The 11,849-nt window shown below is 34.5% G+C and overlaps 1 protein-coding gene across 1 annotated transcript; it reads left to right on the plus strand.

Annotated features, from left to right (window-relative positions):
• The first annotated feature begins 1,736 nt into the window (after positions 1-1,736).
• On the plus strand, positions 1,737-8,439 carry oacyl (O-acyltransferase like). Its single transcript, XM_059526013.1, has 15 exons — positions 1,737-2,026; positions 3,096-3,229; positions 3,473-3,551; positions 3,780-3,915; positions 4,212-4,459; positions 4,625-4,792; positions 4,881-4,983; positions 5,760-5,861; positions 5,980-6,145; positions 6,266-6,345; positions 6,925-7,035; positions 7,182-7,305; positions 7,393-7,579; positions 7,719-7,861; positions 8,115-8,439. The coding sequence occupies exons 1-15, from the start codon at positions 1,873-1,875 to the stop codon at positions 8,211-8,213; spliced, it is 2,034 nt and encodes a 677-aa protein (XP_059381996.1). The 5' UTR covers positions 1,737-1,872; the 3' UTR covers positions 8,214-8,439.
• The last annotated feature ends 3,410 nt before the right edge of the window (positions 8,440-11,849 follow it).

The raw sequence follows: 11,849 nt of genomic DNA on the forward strand, positions 1-11,849 counted from the left end.
GAGACATTTTGCACTCTAAAAGGACAAGCAGTCCACATCCTACAACACAAGCAAGAATAGTGTCTCCTCAAGCGGCTGACAATGGCATCCGACTGAAGATTTGGATGTTGAGTTCAGCCTGAAAGCTTTTTATGGTGCATTTCTGTTTTGTGAAGTATCCGTCCGTTTCAAACTACTATAATTTAGCACTACGGAAGAACAAGACATGAAAGTGGGTCTTTATGTATCTCAGCCACTGCCAAGAGGTCGTGTTGAATCAATATGTGCTTTTAAACCTAAAGAGTCGTAACAGCCGGACGAATCTCATTCACTTCATTTCTTCTCATGCAGCTTGTTCCAAATCATAGCTTGTCTGTTTGATTGCATTTGTATTTTGGATTATTACCACTCTACAGTGTTTTAAATTTGGCCTGTTATCAAGAATCACATTTAATTTTGAGGTACTTTGGGAAGCTTTTATTTGTCATTTGAATCCAAAACCACTCTGCCCTACAGATATGTGAAAGTACAAATGAAACTCCAAAGTAGGATGCTCCACTCATAGTCTTGTGTGTTTGAATCAGTAATACATAAGTGCTGGTATACTAAAGTGTGGTCTAGTGCCTCCGGCGCTCGAAAGCCAATCGCTGATTTGTCATCAACCCAATGTGTATGTTTTTTTAGTTAGTTTATTTAAAACAGCATGTTATGGAAAATCTCGAGATTGGTGTTCCATCGACTCACATGCTAAGTGTGAAAAAGAGGAAAAAAAGAGCTGCCTTCACTATATACTGTATGAATGTTTTGGTCAAAATGTGAAACGAACTGTAAAATTTCTTTGCATTTTCTCCCTCTCTAACCAATTAATTTCAACGTTTCACTTCATGAGGAGTTTAGTTCTATGTCTGATTTTTATTTGTCATGGAAACTCCTATTGCTCTTCTTTGTTTTTTTGGGGGGGATAAATGAATTCTATTGAAGATGCATACGGTGCATGAGAGAAGCCGTTCACGGTGATTGATCTGTTTTATAGAATCTCTTGATGATGTTCGGTAGACTTTGTTCTATGTTTGTGCAAAAAACTTTATCATTAATAAATGATACATACACAAATATCTAACATGTCTAAACTGAAATGGAGTTTGTGTGCTTCAGCTCTCGCATTGCCTCATTTTAATTAGCCTGAAAGCAATTTACTGTCAGCCACTGGTCGCCATGGTTACAAGGGAATTTTAAAGTCAAGATTCTCAGAATAAGGGAGCACTGTGAAAAGCAGCGATGTGATTGGTGCATTCATATTGACAAGGATGAGAGTGACTTTAAATTTGTAATTAATCAAAATTACACTGTAATTTTGGATGTTAGAGATAATATCTTTTAGCATTTTATAGAATTTACTCTCTCTTTACTAGTTAAAAGTGCTACATGTGATTTTTTTTTTGCCTAATATCTTGGCAAATATTTCTCTTTCTAAGACTTAATGGAGTTCTCACTTGGGTTTCATTGAAATATCATCTTGGTTTCTATTGAAAAGGACAGCTGTTGACAATAAAAATTAATCAAAATAGTGTAGCACAGATAATTTGGTCTTGTTTTTTTAAACATTGATATCTTAATAACGTACTGTATAAGTCTGACCTAATCACGAATACATTCACAAAACAAATATAGTGTTGTTGAGCTGTTTATTGGCATCCATGAGGTAAAAGGCCGACTGTGTTGAGTTTGAGTAAGTGATGACCAGACTATCATCCAAGCATAGCGATTTGATTTCCATGGTCATTTCGGATGGTGGGAGAGCATGACAGGTCACATGTCCAACTCTTCTCCTGTCATGTGTCCTGCTCTCAATATTTAAACCAGTGAAACACCCAAAATGAAACACTTTACAAGATGCTACGGTTAACATGGAGTGCTGTCACTCTGATGTACCTGTTGGTTTGGCACGGTGCGTGTGCCTGGAACGTGTCGCTACAATGCAAGGAGGACACAACAGCATTCCTTATGGAATTACAGAAAGATTCTCCAAGCAAATATGCAGTCTTGAGTAAGTAATAATGCCAGATTTTACTAAAGCATACGTAAGCGCATACGTGAATGGGGGTCATGTTTTCTAGTTGTGGATTGAGGTGTACAAATAACATTTTTGTGTCAAAGTCATTTTTATTTAACAACATTTTAAACTTTTTTTTTTTACATAATTTAAACAGTTATTTTTAATATTGTATATATTATTTCATTATACTGTTTGTTTAAAAAAAATCACTTTATAAGTTTGTTTTATTTTCCTTAATTGTATTATTTAATATTGAGTTATAATATTAGACACATAGTTTACAATCTAAAAAGCAATTATTTATATAACTTAATATTTTGTATGTTTTATTATTTATTGTTTATCATTTGTTTTCTTTATATTATGATGTTTGTTTTTATATATTTTTATTTATTTCTCCCTTTTTTATCAGTTTATTTTTCTTCTGAAAGAAACTTGCATTTAGTGTTCTTAAAATATGTAAGATTCATTGTTTTGTCTCAGGATGCACACTCGTAATGTTTTTATCTATGGCATATTTAGAAAAGCTACTTAAATGTCCTATTTTAACTATGGCCAGATCCTGTATTAGACACATCATTTAAAATCTAAAAAAAACATTTTTTATATATTTTTTATATGACATATATTTGTTCTTTAGCATTTTTTTTCTTTATTATTGTTGTTTGTTTTTATATTTTCTCTCTTTATTTATCAGTTTATTTTATTTTCCTTAATTGTATTGTTTAATGCTCAGTTATCATGTTGGACACATCATTAAAAAATAATAATAATAATCTATTTATATATTTTAAATAATTTGTATTTTTATCTTTCTTTTCAGTTTTTTTATTTTTCCTTATTAGTAATAGTAGTATTGATTTCTGAAATTTGAAAATGTTAAATATCTTGGAGCTATTTATTTATTTATTTTTTATATTATAAATACTACTATTGTATTATTATTATTATTATCTCTCTTTATCAATGTTTTATTTATTTATTATTTACAAATGTGTATTTCGATGTTCTTCATTGTGATTTCATTTCTTCTCTCCTGTTCCACTTGTTGTTGTTGTAGTGTACGATGCATTTGGTAAGATTGGCAGTGATGTTGAAGGAGGGAACGTGAACAGACCTGGGTCTCTGAGAGAGTGTCTGTCTGTGGAGGGCCCAGAGTTCAGGGGACAGTACTGCCAGGTGTTCCTCAAACAGGTACACTCACCCAAACACAAAATCCACAGAAAATATGCCTCAATCCACTAAGAACCTGAAAACAAATCATTATTATTATCATTTTTATTATTTTTATTTTTTAGGGTAAGTGTGTTTTTTTCTCAAGCCAGTGTGTGTTAAACCTTCATTTCCAAATAATGCATCTATTATGATAAAATAACCAGACACTGTCTTTAATCGAAATGAAAGCATGTTTGTTGGTGATATTATTCTGCTTTGCAGGACAGTGTGGAGTATTTTGTGGGTGTTTGCGTTCCAGACTCTTGTACAGAATCCGAAGTCCAGACGCTAGTTGTTTATGGTCCGTGAAACCATTGTGTTTAACATTTATCCGATCTGCACAAAGACCCAAGTATTTAAACACATGCACTTGCATTTTAAAATGTATTTGTCATTGCATTAGTCTAGAGAAATGATTGAACCTTGTATAATTTATTTTAAAAAACAAAAAGTATAAATCCACAGTGGTTCTTTGTAATATTTGTGTGGGATGTACAGTATGCACACCTATCTGTGTTTGTGTCTGCAGATGCATTTGATCAGAAACAGATCTCTTTACTTCCTCCTGTGCCTTCAATCCTAATGCTGGATTCCACGCTTGGTGTATTCATGACTCGGTGCCTCAGTGATTCTCCTCATGCAGACCTATCTGCCATAGTCTGTCTGTAAGTAACACACACACACAACATGTGGGTTCAAGCCTATGGGTGTTTAATTAAACAAATTCTGTTGTTCCTAATCTGCTCATTTTAGAAGAAAATTTATTTATGTCACTTGTACATGCCACAGTGCTAGAGTGTTGTGTTTGTAGTTTCCAGGGTGTTGCTAAGGTGTTTTCAGCCTTTTAATACAGTTGCCAGGGTGTTCAGGGTGCTTGCAAATAAGTATTTTCTTTCTTTCGCAATTGTTATCATAATGATGTGAAGATTCCGTGGCTAAATCAGTGTTTTGTGTGTCTCAGGTGTGTGTGTTGTGCGTTATTGGCGCTTCCACTCATAGCTTCCATCTGTGTTGCGGTGATAAAAAGGAAGCGAATGAGAGAGGTGAGGACAGGGCTGGGTTTCGCTCATACCTCAAACACCAACCAATACGGCACTCTCTTGACTAATGGTTCAGCCAATCAGAGTAAAGAGAGCAATGCTGCCCCAGATACCACACAGACAAGGGACCAAAATGCAGAAAATGACCCGCAGACCCGCATCTCAAAGAGCAAGTACACACACAAAGACACATACAGACACTCATCTTACCATTTATAGCGAACGTGACTGATTTGACCCATTTTAATTGATTCTTTTTTCCTCCTCCATGCTCTTTTCTCGTATTATTTCCCCCTTTTTGCTTCCTCTGTTCCTCGTATATTTTCTTGTTCAGCTGTGTTATCGTGCCTTCAGGCGCTCTCGGTACAGAATAGCAGTCAGGGGTTACTAGCCACAGAAAGCTCTGGAAGCAGTTACTCCTCTCTGAATGGCATCCGTATCCTCAGTTTACTCTGGATCATCTCAGGCCACACCGTGCAGCTGAGCGCCTGGAGTAACCTGGGTGAGAGCGTATCAGTGTATATGCACCGCTCTCATTTTGAGACATTTTGTCCATGTCTTGAACTTTCACCTGATTTGTTTCTGTGTAGATAATGATAAGAGGTGGAAGGAAATGGTTGAGAGGAACCCTCTGTATGTCTTTGCCTTCAGTGGGCCAGTGTATCTAGCGGTTGACTCTTTTCTGCTGCTGGGGTAAGATGCACCTGAGGCCACATCTCATATTAGACAATATTAGAAGTCTTAAGGCCTGGTCCTACCAAGAATGATAACTATAAAGATTACAAATAATAATAGATATATTAGTGTCCACACCAAGGCACTCTGTTTATTAAATATGTTGTCTGTCACTTTAAATGCTTGAGTTCTAAAGTTGGGTAGATTCTTATTGGTTGTCAGTGTTTTTAATGTTATTTTATTCATTATTTATTTAATAAATTGTATGTTTCCAAGTAGTGCAGTGAATTATTTAATTATTTGTTTATTTAAAATAACATGCAGTTTTTAAGCTATATGACATTCTTTTTTTTTTTCTTTTGCATTTGTGAATTTGAGTGATTTTTTTAAATTCCTAAATAATATATTTGAAACTATAATAAAATATTTCATTCATAAAATAAGATTGTTACCATGTGGCAATTCTTTAATATTTCATCATTAGACATTTTCTTATATGTAGTTCCATCAAATACATTTATTTAATTATTTATTTATGTATTTATTTATTTCAATTTGTTTTGAATAATGTACTCGTATCGGTTTGCTCAGAATTTGTTTATTCAAACATATAAATATATTAATAATATGTATTTAATTTGAGAAAAAAAAAACCTTGACCATGTTGCAGAAAAAGTTTCCATTGTTCGTAGTTAATATGGTTCAAAAAGGAATATGTTATGGCATAATCTCCAACTTGTAAGAATAATTGATTATTTAATATTGACAAAGTGTTGTTTGTTTGCTTGTGTCAGTGGTCTTTTGAGTGCCAAATCACTGCTGAGCTCCATCCAGAGGTCAGATAACACGCTTAGCTTCAGTCTGGTGGCTCATTTCCTCTTCAAGCGGTTCAAGCGGTTAGTTTTATCTTTACAGCTTTCCAGACGCATGTTTAGTTCTACACCACAGTTTTCAGGGTTGATTTTCTGATAATCCTTCCTTTCTGTCCTGTAATAATTCTTGCCATGTGTCCAGGATTCAACCTCTCCACCTCTTCATCGTGTGCTTGACCATTGGACTCTTCTCCATCGTTCAGAGGGGGGTCTTCTGGTTCATAGCAGAGGATGAGGTCTACAGCTGTAAGAAATACTGGTGGTCCAACCTGCTCCTCGTCAACAACCTCTTCACTATCACAGACATTGTACGTCTAGATTCATCTTTTGATTATGCTTTAGTTCATTTGTTTTTTTTACAGCACGTTTAAAAGTGCATGACATTATTATAATGAATATAATGAATTTTCTTTGGTTTTTTTTGTAAGTGTGCACCATGGACATGGTATCTCTCCATTGACTTCCAGTTCTATGCAACAACACCTTTTCTGATATTCCTGTACAGAATGTAAGTTCAGTTCTTTTGACTATAATAAATAGAACATAACCACACCACAATAGTAGAATGAAAAAGTTTTTACAAATGGAATTGAATTGAATTATAAAAAATTTATTTTTTTCCTGTGATGGCAAAAATGTCACCACATCCTTCAGAATCATTTTAATATGCTGAATAAGAAATATTTATTATCATCAATGCTGAAAACAGTTGTGCTTAATATTTTTTGTTTGCTTATTTATTTATTTGTTTATTTATTTATTTTTGGAAACCATGATAGTTTTTAAGTAATCTTGAAATGTACAATTTTAATTTGAAATCATCAGTCACTTTTGTTCAATTTAATGCACCCTTGGTTGCATTAGTAATAAGAACGAGATTTTTTAATTGTAGTAATGCAATACTAAATGTCTTAATCGTTTTGAAAAACAGGCTCTGTTTTCTTTAAACAAACAATAAGTTATCATTCCTTTTTTAGAATTTCTGAGTAAAATCTGAAATGTATATGACAGGTTTTGTGTTATTTACCCATGGCAAGGGTGCCAGTTTTTCCCAGGTCATAAACAAAACCTCTTTACTTGTTTCCAGAAACAAAAGTGTGCTTGTCGTTGTGTCGGTCGTTCTCCTAATAATCTCCAGTGTAACAGGAGCCCTGATCACCGGTTTGTTGCATCTCCCTGTGCACCAGCCAACCACACTGTAAGAGATCATTTCTTAAGAAAACACTTCCAATAAGAAATGCATGCATTTCTAAAGCACTGTGCAATACCAAGGCAGTTTTATTCACTCAGAGTTTTGTTCACTCAAATGTTACATAAGTTTTGTTTTATTCTTACTTGTCTCAGGGCATACGAAAGCTATTTTCAGTATTACTACAACAAACCCTACACAAGATATGGGCCGTATCTACTGGGCATTCTTGCCGGAATATACATGACAACCAAGAAAGAGACACTTATAAAACAACAGGCAATGTCTTTAATGCTTTTTTTATTGCTTTTTTACACCAAAAAGGAGTTTTCAGTCTCATAACAGATCACTTTTGCTGTGTGACAGTGGCAGGCAGTCATGGGTTGGCTCTGTTCGCTGTCAGTCATGGCCCTCTTGGTGGGATTGGCCTATGTGCTGAGAGAGGTCCCGCCCTATCTGTCCCTGACCCATGCTGTTTATCAGGGGACGCACCGCTCACTTTGGGCCCTGGCTTTGGTCTGGATCATCCTGGCCTGCGAGGAAGGATACGGAGGTAAAAAGAAGAGCTTTGAAATCTCAGATTTGAGTAAATAATTAGGATAAATAAGGGGTAACACAACTGTCAGCCAAAAAAAGAGTGCATATAATCGGCTTCTGTTGAAACTTACTTAAATATTTCTCTGTCTACACAGGGTTTGTGGATAAAATTCTGTCTTTAGGCCTGTGGGCTCCTCTGTCTAACATCAGCTTCGCCTGTTATCTGATCCACCCAGTCATTATTATACTGTACAACGGCAAACAAGAGACTGCCATGCACTATACAGACTTCAACTTTGTAAGTATTACCTTCAAATAAATGCAAGTGAGAGTGGGCAGGACAGTGTGCATTTGATCAAAATTAGTGCTGTCAAATGATTAATCACATCCAAAATAAGTTTTTGTTTGCATAATATATGTGTGTGTACTGTGTATATTTATTATGAATATATATATTTTTTTTTAATTAAGCATGTGTTTTATCTTAATAATAGGTAGTTCATCTTTCTGGATGACATTTAGTAAAAAAAATTCTAATTTTCTGTCCTCAGTTCTACCTGTTTCTTGGTCACCTGCTGTTGACAGTCTCTGTAGGTTACGTGTTAACTGTGCTAATTGAAAAGCCGTATCTCTTCCTGCCAAAACGATAAGTCCTGCTTCATTCCATCAAGACTGGAAGGTGAAGAGAAGATTTAAATATATTTATATATTTCAGAGAAACAAGATGTTTTAAGTACAGTATATTTATTAATTCATTGTCCCCTATTTTCTCAATCGATTCTGTTTAAAAGCTGTAGATTGCTGTTTATGAATCGTGTTAGAGAGCTTTGGTGTTGTTTTTGTGAATGCATTAAATGAATGAATTGATTTACAGAATTAACAGATGAAAGTGTATTGTTACAGTGTGTGTTGATATATTTTGCCTGTTTTTGGTAACTTACAGAGAGTGAGAAAAATTTACTGTGTTGGGATCGGATGCTAACATTTAATTTCACAACACATGCTTTTGAGGTACGCAGATGTACACATATTGTGACGCAGGAAATACGTCTTTGCATAAGTGGAAATTATGTCATACATGAGATGAGCTGATGTCACACGTAATGTGAACACGAGTGCCTCAAGTGTGAGCAGCTAGTTACAATAAAACAATGACCGGACATCAGTATCTAAAGTGTAATTGAGGCGACCGCATCTTAATTGCAGGAAGTGATGGATGAGTCAGTTAACAATCCATCATTTTGAAGAAAGAAAAAAAAAATCCCAAATCATCCCATTAGACATTTCAGAACCCAAAGGAAGCTTTCAAGTAACAGTACTGCATAAATCCTTGTTAATCTTCTTTATTTGGGATGCCACTAAACCTTAGATGGTCTAAAGCACTGATATTATAACTTGAGTTCACAATATTGTACTGTATCTCCTTATAAGTTCTTAAAATGTGTGGTCATAAATGCTATTACCCACCTGTGTGCATGCTGTAACTCTTAATTATAAGAGGACAATCAACATCAAGAGGCCGATCAAGTATTCAAGAGGCCAATTAGCTGTTTGACAACTTAGAAATACAGAACTACTTTAAAACTCCATGCAACTCATTTTGAGCTTTGTGTAGAAAGTTAAAATTCAATTAAAATATTGGAATAAATTCAGTTCTGTTGGAATGGAATACTAACCTAACAGACCTACCTATCAATTACTGCACAGTATAGTCTTTTATTATTATTATTATTTATAGTAGGTAAAGCAGTAAGACTTAATTCACTTAATAAAATGTTTTGTGTTTAAATGTCTTTTAAAAGTCGCAGGTCCAATTAACTAGCTAAAAAAAAAACTTAGTTTGTTCCTCAGGAAATTCAAGATCATGTTGATTCAGTCGCATTATGGGATAGACAGTGTTCTGGTAAGTATGCTCTTTGTTTTTCTTCAGAATTTTTAGTTTGGTCTATTGTTTATGGCTTATTTTGGTAAATCTAGGAGGTCATTCAGGTATTCTATGCGTAGAGAAAATTCACACACCATGTACTGTATATGTAGAAGGCTATTTTTTTCGAAATATTTCTTCTTATGTTTTGAATTTCACTCAACTCGCTTGAAAGGTTTATTCGTGTTAGTTGTTAAAGACCTTTGGAACCTTTGAAAAAAAATCACTTTTACATATAATAGTCTATTTGTGTTATTCTATTATATGCTTAGCCTTTAATTCCGTGTGGTTATATTATAGCGATATAGCGCCACCTTGTGGACAAAATAAATAGCGACATATTTCTAAAATGATGAATATGTTTCAGAAATATTGTGATTGGTGACGAGTGAATTACAGGGTGGCTTTACCACTTTTGGTCATAAACATGACATGACTCCGCCACTAAACCATGTAGTAGATGTAATAGATATGTTTTTATGTTTGATAGACTCTTAAGAGAATTGTTTACCCAGAACAAAAATTAAAGTTTGAGTCAGGAAACAGAAATATGCACAGATGTTTGGACTCTTATTCTGACGGCACCCATTGACTTCAGAGGATCCATTGTTGAGCAAATGATGTACTACAGTAATGCTCTAAATCTGTTCTGAAATAAGTTTCTCTACTTCTTGACTGGCCCAAGGGTGAGTAATATTTCACTAAGTTTGTGACATGTGACTTCATCAGAGAGTGACTTTTTGAGGAAGCTGGGTTGTAGTCCTGTGAATTAAGTCAAAGGCTGTCCTACTTTTGGGTTGAAGCCCCTCTCGCCCTCTTTTAACCCCCTACTGTGCACCTATATCACATATGCAGTGATTCAGAGGGTGTAGCAAGAAATACAGATGCCCAGTGCGACAACACATATCCTACTAGTGAGGTTATATTTAACTGACTTCAGAAAACTGACACTCTCTACGTTTTGCAGACAGTATTTCCACTCAGAACCACTTAAGGTTCTGTGCCAAAACAAGACTAGACCTGTAAGCATGTGTCTGTGTGTGTGTGTGTGTGTGTGTGAACTGTGTTACATGTTCAGAATTCTTTAATCAAATAGAATGTTCAGAACTGTATTATACAGTTATATAGTTATTATACATGATATCGTTTTTTTGTAACTACATAAGTCTTTACTGTCTCTTTACTGTCACATTTGATCAATGAAGAAAAGCATACATTCTTAAAATATATATATGATGTATTATAATTGTAATTATTAATTATAATTAATAGTTTTAATTATGATTTTTTTTTTTAAGTTGGATTTCATTATAATTTGGTTATTAAATGGATAATTTTATGTGTGTGTGTGTGTGTGTGTGTGTGTGTAAAATAGTAAACTGATTAACAAAACAGGAATGATTTTTACAATGGTTGGGCTTACTAAAATGTACATTATATATCTCCAGTCTTTTTATGAAAAAAACATGTAAGTGTTAAGATGTGAGATTAACTTTGATTGAATACAAATTTAAAGGCTATTCACGTAATAAATCAACTCTCAATCCTTGTACATTCTGTTTTGAACTGTTTAACATGAGTGTGTCTGAAGGGCTTTGAGTGTGTAATGATACTCTGTTCTTTGATAAGAATACAAGAGCATAAGTATTTTACCCTGATAACAGTGCTACATGTTTATAATTACATAACAATTTTTTTTATTAGTTAGAATTTAACATTTGAATAGGTGCGTATAGTAGAACCAATAGTAAGTAAGTGCTAAGGTGTTATTTCCATCTAATACCTTCAGTATACCATGGGGCCATCTCAAAACGCAGTTTCCAAAAATAATGCGTAATGTACAAACTATAACAATCTATTTTAAAGTAACTGCGAAGACATCAATTCCAAGTCTCCAAGTAAACAAATTAGTACAAGATGTACATGTCCTCATATCAGTGTTTATGAGTAAGGATGTGTGTGGTTACATAACCTTTTTGGGATCACTTGGTATTTTATTAGTGTAAAATAACTTGTTGGGTTTTCACCTCAAGACATGACGTGTGTGTCTTTCTGGCCTGTATCTGCTCAGCAACTGTTCAGTCACACACACACACACACACACACACACACACACACACACACACACACACACACACACACATCATCATCAACATGGCTTGTTAAACACACAGGAATGGTCATGCTGTGTTTAAGACCTACAGCCTGTCCACACCTGTTCCTGTTTCCAACACAATGCTGTCACTGACCTGTTCATATATCAGTGTTCTAAAAGAATACACCACACACACTGAATCATGTAACATTGTCTTTTTGTTTTTGCAGTGCCAAAACCTCAAGAGATGTTTCTCCTCGACTGAAG

Source organism: Carassius carassius, chromosome 36 (genome assembly GCF_963082965.1).
Source record: "Carassius carassius chromosome 36, fCarCar2.1, whole genome shotgun sequence".
Taxonomy (NCBI): Eukaryota; Metazoa; Chordata; class Actinopteri; order Cypriniformes; family Cyprinidae; genus Carassius; species Carassius carassius.

Coding starts and splice junctions, on each gene's coding strand:
- oacyl (XM_059526013.1), top strand. CDS start 1,873: ATGCTACGGTTAACATGGAGTGCTGTCACTCTGATGTACCTGTTGGTT. Junction 4,793..4,880: donor GAGCGCCTGGAGTAACCTGG/GTGAGAGCGTAT, acceptor GTTTCTGTGTAG/ATAATGATAAGAGGTGGAAG. Junction 7,580..7,718: donor CTGCGAGGAAGGATACGGAG/GTAAAAAGAAGA, acceptor CTGTCTACACAG/GGTTTGTGGATAAAATTCTG.